Source organism: Schistocerca nitens, chromosome 3, assembly GCF_023898315.1.
Source record: "Schistocerca nitens isolate TAMUIC-IGC-003100 chromosome 3, iqSchNite1.1, whole genome shotgun sequence".
Classification (NCBI taxonomy): Eukaryota; Metazoa; Arthropoda; class Insecta; order Orthoptera; family Acrididae; genus Schistocerca; species Schistocerca nitens.
Genome location: NC_064616.1, coordinates 632,775,333 through 632,792,131, shown reverse-complemented (window position 1 = coordinate 632,792,131; position 16,799 = coordinate 632,775,333). Strand labels below are relative to the sequence as shown.

Below are 16,799 nucleotides of genomic sequence, written 5' to 3'. Positions count from 1 at the left end.
TAAAATTATACCCCTCACCCAACTCCCATACTTCTCATTTCCCAGCCCACCCTTCCTGTTTCATCACTGTTGTCATTCCTACTCCTCCTCCTATCTCTTCTGAGGCCATCCCATCACTCAACACTGCTTTTCTCTCAGTGTACTCACTTGCCCTTTCTCACCATAGGCATGTTCCTTGTCCTCCCCCCCTCCCTTCCTCAGCTTCTAATCAGCCCATTTATTTGAGGTTGCTTTGCCACACTCCCCTCCCTTTCTCAGTAGCCTTCAACTCACCCCCTCACCTCTTCCAGTCTGTATAGTTCAATAATCCTCTCCCTCCCTCCCCCCCCCCCCCCCCAGTTTCCCACTTACTTGACCATTTCATCACTACCTCTCCATAGACCCGTTGCATACACCCCCCCCCCCCATCTCTCTCTCTCTCTCTCTCTCTCTCTCTCTCTCTCTCTCTCTCTCTCTCCCCCCCCCTCTCCCCCCTCCCTCCCTCTCCCTCTCCAACCGAGTGAGGTGCCGCAATGGCTAGCACACTGGACTGGCATTCAGGAGGATGATGGTTCAATCCCACGTCCAGCCATCCTGATTTAGGTTTTCCGTGATTTCCCTAAATTGCTCCAGGCAAATGCTAGGATGATTCCTTTGAAAGGGCATGGCCAACTTCCTTCCCTGTCCTTCCCTAATCCGATGAGACCGATGACCTCACTGTCTGGTCCCCTCCCCCAAACAACCCAACCCTCCCCCCCCCTCTCTCTCTCTTTCTCTCTCTCTCTCTCTCACCCCCACCCCACCCCTTCTTTCTGTAGTTCCATCCCACACTGATGAGCCACAACATTATGATCACTTACCACCTCGAAACTCAATGCTGCCTGTTGGCATTAAGAACATGTGACACATTAAGGAAACTGTATAAGTGGAGCAGAGACAAATGGGGAATCATTCTATTGACAATATGAGCTGCTGACTGGGGAAATCCACTTACATAAGTGACATTTCTCGGAAACGATGAAGCAAGTCAGTTGTTTGTGTACTACTTTTTGGAACACCTATGCAAAGTGGTTGAAGGATGGTGAAACCCCAAGTAGGCAATAACATATTGGTCATCCATGCCTCATCACAAAACGTCCAGGTTTGAGGGTTGCAGGACAGGCAGCAATCTGTGGCAGTGTGCAAGGTGAGCATGCATAATACACACCAAATTGATTTATTTCCTTACACTTTGCTCATGAGTAGCTCGTGAAGTTTTTCCTAATCTGCAGCAGGGCCTGTGTTCACTGTCACCAGATTATTAGTCGAATCCCAGCCACTTCACACTCTGTTCATGCGATATATGAACTTACGCTGTCAAGGTGACACCGTGGCTGAGAATCACTGATGCTGTCAGACAAGGAATTGTGCAGGATGAAACCAGTTGTGGGAATGGACTCAATCACTTGGGGCCCTGTGGCAAGCTGAGGAGCATCGACGAGTAAAGTTTGGTCACTCTCTTGTCAGCCAGCTCTCGGAACATTCAGATTTCCTTCTGTTCCTCTCTGACCATGAGGCCCCCAGCTTCTATGAAAGACTTCAGACTTCATTTCTGTATCCCTTAAGGACAAACAATAAACCATACCATGATTCAGTTTTAATCATAAACTGTGACTTTTCTAATTTCGTACCTTGCAACTACACTCCTGGAAATTGAAATAAGAACACCGTGAATTCATTGTCCCAGGAAGGGGAAACTTTATTGACACATTCCTGGGGTCAGATACATCACATGATCACACTGACAGAACCACAGGCACATAGACACAGGCAACAGAGCATGCACAATGTCAGCACTAGTACAGTGTATATCCACCTTTCGCAGCAATGCAGGCTGCTATTCTCCCATGGAGATGATCGTAGAGATGCTGGATGTAGTCCTGTCGAACGGCTTGCCATGCCATTTCACCTGGCGCCTCAGTTGGACCAGCGTTCGTGCTGGACGTGCAGACCGCGTGAGACGACGCTTCATCCAGTCCCAAACATGCTCAATGGGGGACGGATCCGGAGATCTTGCTGGCCAGGGTAGTTGACTTACACCTTCTAGAGCACGTTGGGTGGCATGGGATACATGCGGACGTGCATTGTCCTGTTGGAACAGCAAGTTCCCTTGCCGGTCTAGGAATGGTAGAACGATGGGTTCGATGACGGTTTGGATGTACCGTGCACTATTCAGTGTCCCCTCGACGATCACCAGTGGTGTACGGCCAGTGTAGGAGATCGCTCCCCACACCATGATGCCGGGTGTTGGCCCTGTGTGCCTCGGTCGTATGCAGTCCTGATTGTGGCGCTCACCTGCACGGCGCCAAACATGCATACGACCATCATTGGCACCAAGGCAGAAGCGACTCTCATCGCTGAAGACGACACGTCTCCATTCGTCCCTCCATTCACGCCTGTCGCGACACCACTGGAGGCGGGCTGCACGATGTTGGGGCGTGAGCGGAAGACGGCCTAACGGTGTGCGGGACCGTAGCCCAGCTTCATGGAGACGGTTGCGAATGGTCCTCGCCGATACCCCAGGAGCAACAGTGTCCCTAATTTGCTGGGAAGTGGCGGTGCGGTCCCCTACGGCACTGCGTAGGATCCTACGGTCTTGGCGTGCATCCGTGCGTCGCTGCGGTCCGGTCCCAGGTCGACTGGCACGTGCACCTTCCGCCGACCACTGGCAACAACATCGATGTACTGTGGAGACCTCACGCCCCACGTGTTGAGCAATTCGGCGGTACGTCCACCCGGCCTCCCGCATGCCCACTATACGCCCTCGCTCAAAGTCCGTCAACTGCACATACGGTTCACGTCCACGCTGTCGCGGCTTGCTACCAGTGTTAAAGACTGCGATGGAGCTCCGTATGCCACGGCAAACTGGCTGACACTGACGGCGGCGGTGCACAAATGCTGCGCAGCTAGCGCCATTCGACGGCCAACACCGCGGTTCCTGGTGTGTCCGCTGTGCCGTGCGTGTGATCATTGCTTGTACAGCCCTCTCGCAGTGTCTGGAGCAAGTATGGTGGGTCTGACACACCGGTGTCAATGTGTTCTTTTTTCCATTTCCAGGAGTGTATTTCCTATACGCAGGATGCCCATCTGCTCCTGTATATCCTATCAGCCAAACCTTTATGCACTTGCACATTAGATTTAATGACAGAGTACAGTTCTGGTGCTGGCGCAAGTGTTTCATAGCACACCATTCAATGCTCTGGAGTAGACAATTCCTGTGTGTTCCCATGTTGAACCAACAACATTGTCAGTTAAGATATATGGGATGGGATCAATAGGAATGGGCTATGGCTCAGGGCTCAGTGGAAATGTGTTACCTGATTGGATGAATCACGTTTTTAGTTACATCACATCTATAGTCATGTCGGGATATGCCATCTTCTCAGTGAACAGCTGCTTCAAACATAAGCTGTGCAGCAGATAGGCCACTAGGGGCAGTATTATACTATGGGAGACATTCACCTGGGCTGCAACCTGTGGTAATAATCTAATACACAATGACAGCTTGTAATTTACTGACCTGTTACATATGCCTCTGTCTCATCAAATTTCTCCTTTAATCTACCATCTGTGATTATCGACTGTGACAAAATGTTATTAAAGAATGTACTCAACACCAAAGAATTTGCTTTTCATTCTCATCACATTTACCAGCACCATGTTTATTTTCATTGATCAGCCTTTTAGAACTTACGTGCATTGATTAACACAAATCAGTAAGCTACACCAATTAAAGAAATTTTGAAAAGTTCACAAGTGGCAGTGATGAAAACTAGATACTGAATAAAGATTGTTCACTTGTTGACTACCAGTTGTAAACTTACTCATAGTAATTATACACTTTAATTTTCCAACCACAACTTGGAACTGTACATGCTGAATACTAACGGCAGACTCAATAAAATGAATAACATAGTGCCTAAACTGTTTGAATGCTTCCCACCACTGGCTATAGCTTGTGCGAGATGTCTATTTATACGCACATGTATTGCAGAAATTATGAATTGGTAAAATGGAATGCTGTTACATTTCATGTATAACCATAAAAGACAGGAAAAAGATACAAAGAAAAAGTAGGCAGTGATGTAAATTTGTTTCGCCAAAAGCTGTACAATTAGGAAATGGCAAACTAATAGGTACTATTTTATGTAAGGGAAGTTTTTATGTGCATGGGGTTTCCTGATGTTCACCAAAAATTTTTGAGGAGGTGAAATTTTCTAATTTGAGTAATTAAAAAACTAACGTGTTATTTAATTAAGAGTTTCAATTTTTGGAAACAGAAAAACCAGAGCTGCAAAACTAAGGCAGTGAATTTGAGAAAGAATATCTTTTTAGAGTGGAACGTTCTCGAAAACAAAATTTTGAATGTAAGTAACTTTTGAAATAAGTGAAATGTTGGAAGCAAATAGGAGAGTGAGGGCTTTTAAATAAGCTATGTTAATATAAAAACAAACAATATTTAGCCGTATTGAATTCTGATGTGCCCATGGTTTGCATGTACTGCAAATTATGAATTTTTTTTTTTAATAGAATATTTTCATATGAAGAAAATATATTCGTGATGTGAGCTGGCTGTAAATTATATTGTGAATAATAAAATTTATTAAAATACTCCACAAAAAAGACATTGACAATTTAGTGTACACATGGTATATGTGTTATGTGTATAATGAGAAAGAGAGGTGGGAAAATGGTTTGTTTATTTAAGGTATTGAATTGTAGCAAGTGGAGTTATCCCACTTTGCAAAATCTCAAGCTCTGGATTACATGAACATTATTATGGACCATGTGCATCCCTTCATACTTGATGTCTCCTCCATCAGTGATGATATCTTCCAGTAAGATTATTGTCAATGTCGTAAGGCCAGAATCATGCTTCAATGATTTGAGGAACCAGATAGCAGACTCACATTGACATCATGACAACGAAATTTTCCTGATCTGAACACAATATAACACTGCTGGAACACTATCAGGCACCAGGTCTGCACCTAAAAACCACCAGTCCATAATTTATGAGAATTTTGTGACCTGTGTGTAGAATCTGGTGCCACATACCTCTGGAAATCCACTAGTGACTTGCCAAATCCACACCATGCAGAGTCACTGCTGTATTGTATTACAAACATACACACACATGCTCTTAAGCAGGTGATCTTAATTTTCTGGCTCATCAGTATATACTGTTTCTCATCTGCTTAAAAATGCATTTTTTTTTATTAATATTCTGATCGTCAGTAAAATTTTTTATTTTTCACTTTCAGTTTACAGTATCCAATAATTGTGTTTTATGTGGTCCTTTCTTTCAGACCTAAATTTGCCCTATTAGATGAATGCACAAGTGCTGTGAGTATTGATGTTGAAAGTGATATATATCAAGCTGTAAAAGATGCAGGAATTACATTGCTGACTATTACGCACAGGCCATCTTTGTGGTAAGTACTGGACATACTTGTAAACACAGAAGTAGTGTACCTTATCTTTTTTAAAACAGTCATGCTACATACATTACCTTTCTAATACAAGCAGCTAACAAAGCACTATTCCCAGCTTGTAGCTATCATTGTAGTTACAGGACAGCACTTAAGCAACTCTGTGTGAGCTGTCACTGTGTAGAAAACAATTGAGTACATATTCAAACATTTTCATTTGTTGTAAATGACCATTTTTTCTTATTAAATATTAAATTTAGAAACCATAATAATGGAAATATGAAACAAGTCAGTTATGTAATGGTGTCTCTCGATGACCCAAAAGTTTGGTGAAGACTGAATATGGGAACATCAACCACCTCAAATTTGCACACAAGTCTTATGCATCAATAGTAAATACCATCTGAAACAGTGACTGAACAACTTCTAAATAAAAAGTAAGAAAAAATCAAACAATGGAAAATCCAGGATGGAATAATGACAATATTATGAAAAGGATAGATTGCTACTCACCATATAGTGGAGATGTTGAGTCACAGATAGGTACAACAAAAAGATGGTCAAAAAAATAAGCTTTCGGTCCAGAAGACCTTCATCCAAATTAGACAAAACACACACACATATATATACACACATGCCATCACAACTCACACATGTATGACCACAGTCTCTGGCTGCCAACGCCAGACTTGTGTTGTTTGCATATCAGAGGTGGTTGATGCTCCCATGTCCAGGTCTGGCCTTGGTGTCCAAACTGTGGTTGTGTGTGTGTGTGTGTGTGTGTGTGTGTGTGTGTGTGTGTGTGTGTGTGTGTGTGTGTCATTCAGATGAAGGTTTTCTGACCAAAAGCTTATTTGTTTGACCATCATTTTGTTGTGCCTATCTCTGTCTCAACATCTCCGTTATATGGTGAGTAACAGTAACAGGGTTTTCCCTAAAATCTGAATGAACAGTATGGTGCTTCCATATATAATAGTTTCCCGGTTTATTTATTGCAGTTGTGTTTCCTTGACCCTCAAAAATGGTTTAAAATCAAAACACAAATTTCTTTGAAATACAACTGTGGAGTAGAAGTCTACTATCTTCAAAATACTCTGTGACTTCTCTGGTCCACATTGATGTTGCTCAAAGACAAGTTGTCTTATTTTGGTCAGACTGCAAGAGCTGCTTCAATGTTGTCATCAGTTCTGTTTGACAGGCTCATCAGATAAGAAAGAGTTGATATGACACTATTAAAATTTATATAAAAATATGTTTTTTATTTTATTATTATTTTTTTAGTTGAATAAACTTGGAAAGATCTGAGCAAAGTGACAAGCATGGACAGAAAGTGTAAAAAAAAACTAGGCTTGACTGAACAGATAAGTCTCATGGCTATTTTTACTGCATGTTCAAGCCTAAGTCACACTACGAGGTCTGTTGAAAAAATTCCAGAACATTCATAATTTTGTGTCAATGGTGTGTTGGAGAAAAATATTTTTGGCATCCCTGCACCCACTGGTGTTTAATGTGTAACTGTCAGAAGTTTCATTGTTGTATAACTGTTAGTTATTGTTCAATGGTGTATTGAGTAGAACATTGTGTCGCACAGTTAGTAAATTTTGAGATGGCAGAGTTAGAGGAGCAATGCTTCTGCATTAAATTTTGTGTGAAACTTAAGAAAATGTTTACAGTGGCACACCAAATGATGCAGGAAGCCTATTGTGATGAGTGCTTAAGCTGTCCTTGTTGTTATGAATGGTGCACACAGTTTAAAAATGGACGGACGGAAGTTAAAAGATGACCCTTGTTCAGAACACCCTTAAACATCTACCGACAACACTCATGTCAGGAAAATCAATGAAATTGTGCATGCCAATCGAAGACTGACTGTCCAAGAGATTGCAGAAGAATGTAACATTTCAATTGAATGAATTCCTAACACAGCATCTTGGAATGCATCGTGTTGCCACAAGTCTGTTCCATGGATCATGAGTCAAGTTCAGAAAGACCTTCACCTCGCAGTCTGTGAAGAGCTTTTGGATCGCACAAGTGAGAACAAAATGTTCCTTAAGAGAATCATAACTGGTGATGAGATGTGGGTCTCCAGTTATGATGTTGAGACCAAGGTTCAGTCTTCACAATGGGTGGGGAAAGGTTTTCCAAGACAAAAAAAAAAGTTTTCATGGCTCTTACATCATGATAACACACCCACACATTCGTCCCTGATGGTGCATGACTACTGCACAAAAAATGGAATCATTGTGCTGCCTCATCCTCCATGCTGTCCAGACCTGGCCCCTGCGGACTGTTTTTTATTTTCAAAATTGAATACCACATTGAAAAAATGAAGATTTGCAATGAAAGATGAGACAAAAGAAAATTCGCAGACAGTGCTTCACACAATCCGGCAAGAGGCATACCTAGAGTGGTTCCAGAAGTGGAAACGGTGTTGGGAGTGGTGTACCAATTATGGAGGAGAGTATTTCGAAGGAAACCATGCACAATAACTAAAAGTAAGCATAGAAAAAATATGTGGACAAAATTGCGGAATTTTTTGAATAGGCCTCATATCAGGTATCACTTCAGTGATGTCACCATCACTAAAGACTTCATTGTAACTTGCATCGCCAATTGGGGTGGGGGGTGCAAGAATTTTACAAGTCTTTGTTGTGTGTGTGTGTGTGTGTGTGTGTGTGTGTGTGTGTGTGTGTGTGTGTGTTTACATTGAATTTGGAATCATTTGCCTGTTTTGAAATGGATCAGTATCTTATTACTGAAATAAACACTTACCATAATCATATATGAATGTGTTAAGTAAATTCACTAATTATAGAGAAAATGTCCAGAATGGAAGCAGAGAAAAAATATTAAATGAAGCTTTGATTCAATATCACATCAAGACCTTCTAAACAAAATAATTCATATTCATTATTGATTCAGATTCGAACTGGATAGAAAAATTTGTGTGAGATCTCATGCAGCACATTATCCTGGATAGAGAGTTGTGTAAAGACAAGTAATATTTGGAATGGCCCAGGGGAGTGTAATAGAATCAATGCTGTTCATGGACAGTCTTGAGGTTCTCACAGATAATGCAGTTATCTATAAGCAAATTGTATTCAGTTAACATTGCAATAATACCCAGTCAGATCTCAACAAAATATAAGCCCAGGGCAGGAACATTTCATGAAACATATCCTATGACTAACAAATTAATGAATGATTTAATTACATAGTTAAAAAATCTACTCACCAAGCAGCAGCAGAACACACACATAAAAGACGGTTGTAATTGGCAAGCTTTCGGAGCCAGTGGCTCCTTCTTCAAGCAGAAGGGTTGAAGGGGAAGACCTCTCCAATCCTTTTCCTTCACCCTCTTCCTTCCCCTTCAACCCTTCTGCCTGAAGAAGGAGCCACTGGCTTCGAAAGCTTGCCAATTACAACTGTATTTTATGTTTGTGTTCTGCTGCCACTTGTTGAGTAGATTTTTTATCTATCAAATTAAATAATTTTGTCAATAATTGATTGTTTTCATTATTAAATTAATGAATGAGTCACATGTCATGTCGTACACATATTTTGGAGTAACAATATGTAGAGATATAGAAGTGGAAAGATGAGTTGTAGGCAAAGCAAGTGCAGGCTATGACTCATTGGTAGGATACTGGAAAATTGCAATTGGTCTACAAAAAGAGTTTGTATACTAACCACTTGTACAACCCATACTGGAATACTGCTTAAGTGTATGAAATCTATATCATGTGGAAATTACAGGAGACATCAGATGTCTAGAGAAATGCTTGTTTGTCTGGCAAGAAAGTGTAAAAGAAATGTTGGGAAATCATAACTTGCACAAACTTGAAAAAATATTACACCTTGTGACAATCTGCCTAGTAAACTTAGAGAAACATTTTTCATGGCATAATCTTTTAATATTATTCAGCCCCAATGTATCTTTCTCGTGGAAATAATGCAAATAAAATTAATCAAATAACAGCTTTCACTTTGGTTCAGTCTTTCTATTTTTACAGAATTTTTTTGTATCTCACCAGTACTTTTGGTCTTCTGAGCCACTGTCACCCTACATTGCATGTACTCACAAAGTGTTTTTCCTTGCTGTTGTGTGATACATCAAAATTCAAATTGTTCTTACTGGTAAATTTCCGATTGTGTGCCTTATCATCAGTCTTATGCTCTTCCCCCAAAAATATGATGGGACATCTTTAGAGTTGACTACTTCTTTGCATTGTTTTATGCAAGATTTAGAGACATCAAAAGACTAATGAGGTTGAATGCATTTACACTACATATGTACTCCGTGAGCACTATATATTATATAGCAAAAGGTGCACATTGTACCAATATAAATTTGCCACCATCACTCTTAATTTTCAGATGGTGCATAAGAATAATTGCCAGTATGTCTTCTCATAAACTCAAATTTATCTAATTTTACAACCATAAGATGTATGTGAGAGGAAGTAATATGTTTCTTTATTTGCCTTGGAACATTTACTCTTGATACTCTTAATTCTTTATGTTATACTGTATATTACATTTTCCTGCAGTTTCTCCTGCTAAAGATGTCAGTCACCTCTGCCACTCTCTCATGCTGACTAAATAAACCCCAGATTAATCACACAACTTGTCTTCAAAATCTCTCTCTCTCTCTCTCTCTCTCTCTCTCATATATTGCATCTTTTTTCTGTTTCTGTAGTTACATTAAATTTTGTGACACTGAGGGTCAGTGGCATGCATATCTTTGTTGGTGATAAATGATGAGAGAAACCTTCAAAACTTTGTACAACTAAATTAATTTGTCATGCACTGATTTTACAATCAACGCCTAAAATCTGAAGCAATCCAGAGGTGTATGACAACTTCTGTGCGGGGTAGGGTTGTGGCGGTGTGCCGGGGCGAGGGAGCAGGCCACTGGTAGCTTAGATAATTGGCGTCAAAGTCAAAACATTTTATTAACACTCATGGGCTCATAGTGTCTTAGTGGAGGCAGCAACCACGCCCCCTCACAGCACGTAGCGAGCTGACAGCTACTGAGCCATGACGTTGGCAGCCAGGAATGTTGTCTCCAGAAGCTCACACAGTGATGTGCATCACAGTTAGTAGGACACTGCCACTTGCTGGTGGAGCCAGCAGCACTGAAGTCTGCTAGGTTGTGTGCAGGGGAAGCCAGCGCATCCACCTAGTAGTGGATCCCACCCCCGCAAGTGGCACATGTGATGCCTAGTCGCCTCCACCAGCATGGAAGGGTGAATGGCTGTACTGCCCTGGTCTTGGTTTGCTGCCCTCCAAGGCAGGAGTCAACCTGCCAGTGGAGAAGAATCAAGTCCAAGAAAAAGATTTGACACTAGCAGAAGGGGTAGTGCCGAAGGTCCAAACTTGTAGCAGCTGTGTACTGTCCCATATTGCCCAGTCACCTGGCATGATCCTGTCGTCCCCACAGGCACTGCTGGACTACTCTCCCCTCAGCTAAAATTAATGTAAAATTAATGGGTATTAATACTGGTTTGTGACTCAGTTGTCGCAATGCACTGTTTCGAGTCATGCTCAGAACAACAAACCCGAGGCCTGGTGGTGTGGGAACAGCTTCGCTCATCCTGCAAGAGCTCCATTTGACCGCTGCATTGCATTATTGTGGTGCCTGGTCTAGTCCACCTGCATCTGGCAGGCCAACATTTTAGTGCTCACTTGTGGCCTTCAACTGCTTGTTTCTGCAGTAATGAGCAAATCTGGAATACCCCCAAGTCTCTACGCCTAACCTTTCTGCAACACAAGTCAGTATACATGGACACACTGTACAATATTTATATTTTTTCTTCTTAAGTGCTACACAGCATGAATTCCACAAGATTCAGAGGCTATGATTTGCCCTGCTATGTTTAGTTCACTAGATCCTTACTTGCAATTACAAGAGAAATGTCATTTTTATACTAATTAACAGTTCATTAGTTCTCACAAGGATATACAACTAGTATCTCTTGACAGTTCTCCATATACTGCTTCACATCATCTGCCTTCAAAGGTCCTTATGATTTCTTAAATACTACAAAGTACATTTTTTGACATTACTTGCATTGTAATGTCCATACGTACAACAGTTAACTCCTCCATTTTCAACTTACAAACTAAGAATGATACAACAGAACTCTTTCTCTCTCCCTAAATTATCCTTGACAAATCTCTTTTAACAGTACATGGTCTGGTTCCATTAAACTCTTATACTCGGAATCTTCTTTTCTAGCTGGTGGTTTTCCAACTCATTGTTTAGGAACATCACCCAAGACTGTGTCATTGTGACAAATTCCATTTATGGTTTACTAGAAAACATATTCCCAAACCTATCCTTGTACATGAATCACATATAATACTACCATTCACACTACATTCAACAGGTAGGGTCATTTAGCTCTCTCACTGTAGTGCTAATTGCAGACTGAATTCTTCCTGAAATGCTTGGCTTTCTGGTACCCCTGCTCACCCAGATCAACTTCCTGGTGCCTTGTGGCATGATATCATATGAATTAAGCCTTAGTGATTTTGTTAGCAATTTAACCAGCTTGCCCCTTAAGGTGGTCAACCTTGTGACAGTTTCCCATAGCTGGAATTTAGTCCCTTTAAGTTTCCCCCTGTGTCACCAAAGGTTAAATTATGGCATGACATCCAGGCAGAAAGTTTACTCTGAGGCATGCCTTGTGCCCTTCACCTACATTACACTTGTCACACACTTCAGATTGCACGTTGGTTGTCAACAGCTCGCAGTGCACGTCAGCTATTACTATTACATTCTGAACCTCTGATGTACTCTCCTCAACAATCTGCTTTGTTGGTTTGATTACTCACTTTACAAATCTCCTCTTCCTTTTCCTACACTTACCCTACTTTTGAGGGAATGTACGTGTCTGTTTGAATTTTCTCATTATGAGGGTATTGAAGGTTGATCTGTTTTAATTGTTAATAACCATTCAAAAGCCAAGACTGTATAAAATATTTCTTTATTCAAGACAGCTGGTTTCAACAGTCTTCGCTGTCATCTTCAGATCTTAAACATTTTTTGTGATAAAATATGTTTATTTTACATTGAACCTCATGCACAAGGTGTCAAGTGATAACACTCAGCACATTAGCACATTGTAAACATGTGTCATCGCTAAAATATTTAAAAATACACAGCACCATGTTAAAAAGCCATGTCCATATACATATTGCTCACAGATGCTGGTTACAGGATACAAATACAGTACACAATATCATATTTGTATCATGTAACAAGCATCTGTTAGCAATATGTATATGGACATGGCTTTTTGACAAGGTGCTGTGTATTTTTAAATATTTTAGTGATGACAAATGTTTATAATGTGCTGAGTTTTATCCACTTGACATCTTGCACATGAGGTTCTTTGCAAAATGAACCTGTTTTACTATAAAAAATGTTTAAGACCTGAAGATGAGAGCTAAAACTGTTGAAACTGGTTGTCTTGAATAAAAGAAAATACTTTATGCAGTCTTGGCTTTTGAATGGTTTTTAACAATATGTGTAAGTACTGTTTTTCCACATCTGCAACACAGCTAGTAACGTCAGCAGCTTCTTGTGCAATCCATGTAATATCTACAGTAACATCATTGCCTGCAGCTCCACTCTGCATGAAACAGAAATCAGTGCCAAATCATAAGCTCTCAGTGATTTGCTCAGCACTAGTACTCTCTTCATTAATTATCTTAATTTTCCCACTCAAAAGATTGTTCTGCCAATCATAAAGTTTCATCCTGCTGTCGAGAGGGTTGACAGGCTTAACTACATCAACGATAATTGGACAAAGGGAACAGGTAAACTAGATACAAGCCTGTTTCTCACTTTTTAACTTTCTCTTTCCCTTCTCTCCATCCTCTCCAAAATCTTCCCTATTCCTCACATCCTGAGGCCCGTTCTAACCCACCAGTCATTGCGTTTTCTCTGCACCCCTCTACATACTCCAGAGAACTGCTAAATGCTATTTCCTTCTCTCTAGCCCGAAGTGTTTCCAATCCCTTAGACAACTTTGCATGCTTCATTTTCCCCTTATCTATTTCAGCTGCACAATTTTTAACACCACCTCCATGGTAGCCCCATTCCCAGTGGTACTGACCATGGTATTCTTTATCAATCACAGAAATACAAACGACAAAATCACATAAGCATATTACTACTCCAACATTCCTCATATTTTACATGTTTACATATGGAGCCATATTTCTTGCTCAACACCACTGCCCTTATCAACACACATTTCCACACTTCTCAGACTCTGCCACCATGAAAACTCTATTTAATAAATACAGCACAGCAAAACAAAATCAAATCATGAGGAGGACACTTAATTGTAACAAAATCATAATACTTCATACCGCACCTTAAACATGTGTAACAATTCAGGATGGGAAGAATAGTTAACACCTTACATACTCCTAGACAATGAGCCATGCCTTTGCTCATGACGCCACATATTGTAAAATTAATATTCTTATTTACACACCCACAGAACATTGGGCTTACCTATACGATTACACACTTGGCACATGACCCATTGAATCACCATGGTTCTCATGGTAAACAAACAAACAAAAAAGCTTCACTCACTCCACCATATGTTGATGAAACTGCAATCCTGCCACAGTTGAGTCTTCTTTTTTATCCATAGATGGTGGTTGTAGACACTGTCTATCCCTCTTCTGTCACCGATTGAGGTTGGTGTGTCATGAAGGGCCCACTGAAGGCATTAACTGAAGCGGTCCAGGTGTGCAGGACCACTTCTGTACAGAGTAGGATCATGGCGGTATGCCAGGGTGAGGGAGCAGACTACTGGTAGCTCAGTAAACAACATCAAAACATTTCAATAACACTCATGTGACCATGCTCCTATCTTCTTGGTGGAGGCAATGGCCATGCCCCTTCACAGCACATATAAAGGATGGTGTATGGTGGCAGCAAGCTCACGGCTACAGAAACTTACACAGCAGCGTGCACCCCAGTTAGGGGCACTGCCACTTGCGAATGGAGCCAGTGGTGCTGAACACTGTCGGGTTGCTGGCAGGGAAAGCCAGCCACCCGTGGTGGATCTTGCCCCTGAGAGTGATAGTGAGTGGTGCCTAGGCACCTGCTCCAACATGGAACGGTATATGGCTATGCCGTCCTGGTCTGATTCTACTGCCCTCCAGGGCAGGAGTCTGGCTGGTGCTGGAGTGGGCCAGGAGGCAACCCACCAGTGGAGAAGTGCCAGGTCCAAGAAGAAAGACTTGGCACTAGCAGAAGGTGTGTTGGAGGTTGTCTGAATTTATAGCAGCTATGTGTTATCTCATATTGCCCAGTCATCTGGTGTGGCCCTCTCATTCCCATAGGCACTGATGGCCTGCCCTCCCCTCTACTAAAATTAATGGTTATTTACACTGGTTCACAGTCCACTTGTTTTGCCAACGTGTTTTTTCCAGTCATGCTCAAGACAACAAATATGAAGCCTGGTGGTGTTATTTTTTTTATTTTACAGAATTGCTTCTGCCATCCATTTATGCATCAGTTGCTTCCTACACACTATGACCAAAGTCAGGATGGCAGAACCAGCCAACATGTGGCCCATTTTACACCTGTCTTCTCAGAGCTTTTTCCTATTGAATCACTTATGGCATCACTGCACAGTTCACTAAATTTACTTCACATTTCATTTTGCTAGCTCTCTTTGTCAGTAGTATCCTTGTTGCTATATTATGCATTAAAATTATCTGTCTGCAGCAACCACATCATTCCTTTTTTAAATTATTTTTGCATTTTCATTTCAGGAAGTTCCACACGCATTTGCTGCAGTTTGATGGAGAAGGTGGATGGAAATTAGAATCATTAGATTCCAATGTACGGCTTACTCTTAAGGAAGAGAAACAAAAGCTTGAAGCTCAACTTGCTGGTGTACCTGATGCTCAAAGGAGGTTAAAGGTTAGTCTCATACACAGTGTTGTGATATGAAAATTATGTTGATAAATTGAAATGCATTCAGTTGCTTGAAAGTTTGGGTTCTCTTTATTTGTGTGTAGTGATCAAATGTCTGCAAATATTGAGTATTACAAAAGTTGGTTTACTAGAAATGGTTATAAGAAAGAATGATAACTACTGAGGTCATATTTGAATTCATGCTGCCATCAGTCACCAGTATTAATCATAAACGTGCAGCAACATAAAACATGGCAGTGTAATGAAAACAACTGGACTACCTGGAGCATTCCAATTGCTCAGAATAGTTGGGTACTCTGTTAGGCGTGTCTCATGGTGTGGTCAAATTTTATTTTTTGATTGTGGCTTGGTGGTTGAGTATCTGATTACAGATCTAACAATGTGAGGTTTGTTCTCAGTTCTAAAGATTTTTCTGTCTCATATTTCACTTCTGGCAGTGTGAAAAAGTCATAACTGAGCTGGCTATTATGACTTCTAATTTGTCTCTTGCAAAATGTGTTCAGTGTATTGATATGAAAACCATAAAGTTTATCCTACTTTTTACTACATCATTTTTGAGTACATGACAAAAAATATAATTATTCCTTTATGATATTCACACCAGTTTGTTTTTTATGGTTTTGTTTACCTTACTTTTTTTTACTTCCCAGGAACTATGTGAAGTGCTTGGAGAGAGTATGGAGTCATAAATCAGCTTCAGAAGCTGATAGAAGCAGAAATGTGATATATGAGACTTCTGTTAAATTTTAGAATGTCTTAAGGAATACAAGTAATGAACGTGCCAAATTGTGGATCACCCATGTTGAAAAGTTTGCGTGTCAATGGGATGAGTGGGTACACATCTTCTTTGAGTTTGAAATGTGATAAAGAAACTGTATTAATACATGCAAGAGTTCCTTGTTTATATATTTGTTCAGGTTTTTGTACTGTTACACAAAAAATAAAAAAAAATAATTTTGTTACAGAGTATTCTTATTATAAGTACACCATTCTTCTTTAGGATTAACTACTGCAAATGTAAATCAAAGAGACCTCACAAATGCTCAGAAGTATAGCATAATTACAGTTTATATTACAAACTGAGGCCTAAAGGGCCCTAAATGAAAATATATGCTTGTTAATGAAGAGCATTCAGTGAAGAGGAAAACAAGTAGTCTGATGAGGCATTATCCAAAGCAGGCATTACCTTAGCATACAGTGAGATGTAGGAACCAGAATCTGCAGGAGATGCTAATCACCGGTATGACACGTAGTAAAAACCACTTCCCTCTCCCCCACACCTGTTTGCAACTACACAAACCCCAGAAAAAATGTGATAGGCTTTCATTGAGACTAGTGATTCATGATCATCCACACTACACCACAAGTCCAAT

General features: G+C 40.8%; 1 protein-coding gene across 1 annotated transcript in view; it reads left to right on the top strand.

The window, feature by feature from the left end:
* The window catches only part of LOC126248578 (ATP-binding cassette sub-family D member), an 85,249-nt gene extending 68,861 nt beyond the window's left edge, over window positions 1-16,388 (top strand). The window contains exons 9-11 of the mRNA XM_049949684.1: window positions 5,328-5,453; window positions 15,261-15,411; window positions 16,077-16,388. Coding sequence (XP_049805641.1) covers window positions 5,328-5,453; window positions 15,261-15,411; window positions 16,077-16,115 — 316 coding nt within the window. The 3' untranslated portion in view covers window positions 16,116-16,388. The remainder of the gene's footprint in view (window positions 1-5,327; window positions 5,454-15,260; window positions 15,412-16,076) is intronic.
* The last annotated feature ends 411 nt before the right edge of the window (window positions 16,389-16,799 follow it).